General features: G+C 38.5%; 1 protein-coding gene across 1 annotated transcript; it reads right to left on the bottom strand.

Moving 5' to 3' along the window:
- Positions 1–861: 861 nt before the first annotated feature.
- LOC138909188 (uncharacterized) lies at positions 862–1,305 on the bottom strand. The gene has a single exon (XM_070200373.1). The coding sequence runs from the start codon at positions 1,303–1,305 to the stop codon at positions 862–864; it is 444 nt and encodes a 147-aa protein (XP_070056474.1).
- Between the last annotated feature and the right edge of the window lie 330 nt (positions 1,306–1,635).

Here is a 1,635-nt window from a genome sequence, read left to right as displayed (position 1 = left end):
CATACTTCCAGTTTTAGGGCCAGTCTTTCTTTTCTCTCTTGATCTTTCTAAGTTCATTCACAACTTTTTCGATATCTGCAAGAGCAATATCAATAAATTCTTGAAGTTCATAACAATTAGGGCATGTGGGAAGACGTACCTCACTAGTTCTTTCGTCTGCCATAAGGCCAAGTTCTCTTGAGTTGTCTTCCTCATCATCTCCATATGCCATTAGTCCAAGCTCCCCTATATCTTCATTTTCATTTATAGCCATGAAACATATATTAGGAACTTCCTCATGATTAGACTCTTCTTTATCACTTCATTCTCCGAAGGATTTATTCTTTTGCATGTTTCTTCTTCTTCTTATTCTTCTTCCTCCTCCTCTTCTTCTTCCTCTTCTTTTTCCTCCTCTTCTTCTTCTTCCTCTTCTTCTTCTTCTTCTTCTTCTTCTTCTTCTCCTTCTCCTTCTCCTTCTCCTTCTCCTTCTTCTTCTTCTTCTTCTTCTTCTTCCTCCTCCTCCTCCTCCTCCTCCTCCTCCTCCTCCTCCTCCTCCTCCTTCTTCTTATTCTTCTTCTTCTTCTTCTTTTTCTAGTTCAGCCACAGTTGCCTTAAAGGCAACAATTTTCTTCTTTCTTGAATTTGTCTATCCAAGTGAGTTTTCTCAAAAGCAATTAGATCATGTCTGAGTTCATCATAGGAAATTTTGTCAAGATCCTGACATTCCAAAGTGATGACTTTTGGCTGCCAAATGGTAGGTAAACTCCTCATAATTTTTCTAACCTGTTCACCACTTTTGATAGGTCTGCCAAAGGACTTCAGATCTCCAAGAATTTTGCTGAACCTGGAGAATATCTCTTCCACTGATTCTCCATCCTTCATTTAAAATAGCTCGTAGTCTCGAACCAAAATATTGATCCTTGTTTCTTTTACTTTGTTGGTTCCTTCGTACGTGACCTCCAGTTTGTCCCACATTTCTTTGGCTTTTTCACAACTTGATATCTTTTCATACTCTTCTCCACTGATAGCATTGTACAGTAGATTGTTTGCTTTGGCATTTACATTTATGACAGCAACTTGTTCATCAGTGTAGTCATCTAAGTCAAGAGGATCGATTGATACGATGACTTGACCATTTGCATCCTTCTTTGGTGGGATTGGAAGATTTTCCTTTTTGATCACACGCCAAACTTTAATTTCATATGACATCGTGTATGTTTCCATATGCACTTTCCAATGAGAAAAGTGTTGTCCGTTGAAATAAGGAGGTCGAAACTGAGAGGTCCCTTCTTGAAATAGTGCACCAACAACAGTGTTAGATCCCATGATCTTTTTCTCACCAGTTGTTAAGCAGAGATTGTGAGCCTTGTTCTGATACCAATTGAAGGTATAAGAGGGGGGAGGGGGGAGGGGTGAATTGTGGTCTATTTAAAAAATAGTCGACTAACGATGATTTTAGTTGCTAGATTAAGAGCAGAATGTAAGATAACAGTAAATGTAGAGAGAATAACACAATAATTTTATACTGGTTCGGTACCGGTGTGGTACTTACATCCAATTTTTCTTGGGTCACAAGGGTTCCCTTTAGATCTTGAAGGTATTACAATACAGATGGTTTTGATTCGTTCACCACCAACGAAGTATAACAATAATGAA

This window comes from Nicotiana tomentosiformis, chromosome 4, assembly GCF_000390325.3.
Source record: "Nicotiana tomentosiformis chromosome 4, ASM39032v3, whole genome shotgun sequence".
NCBI classification, from domain to species: Eukaryota; Viridiplantae; Streptophyta; class Magnoliopsida; order Solanales; family Solanaceae; genus Nicotiana; species Nicotiana tomentosiformis.
Note: the sequence above shows the minus strand (reverse complement) of the source record. Positions and strands in the feature narration are given on the sequence as shown.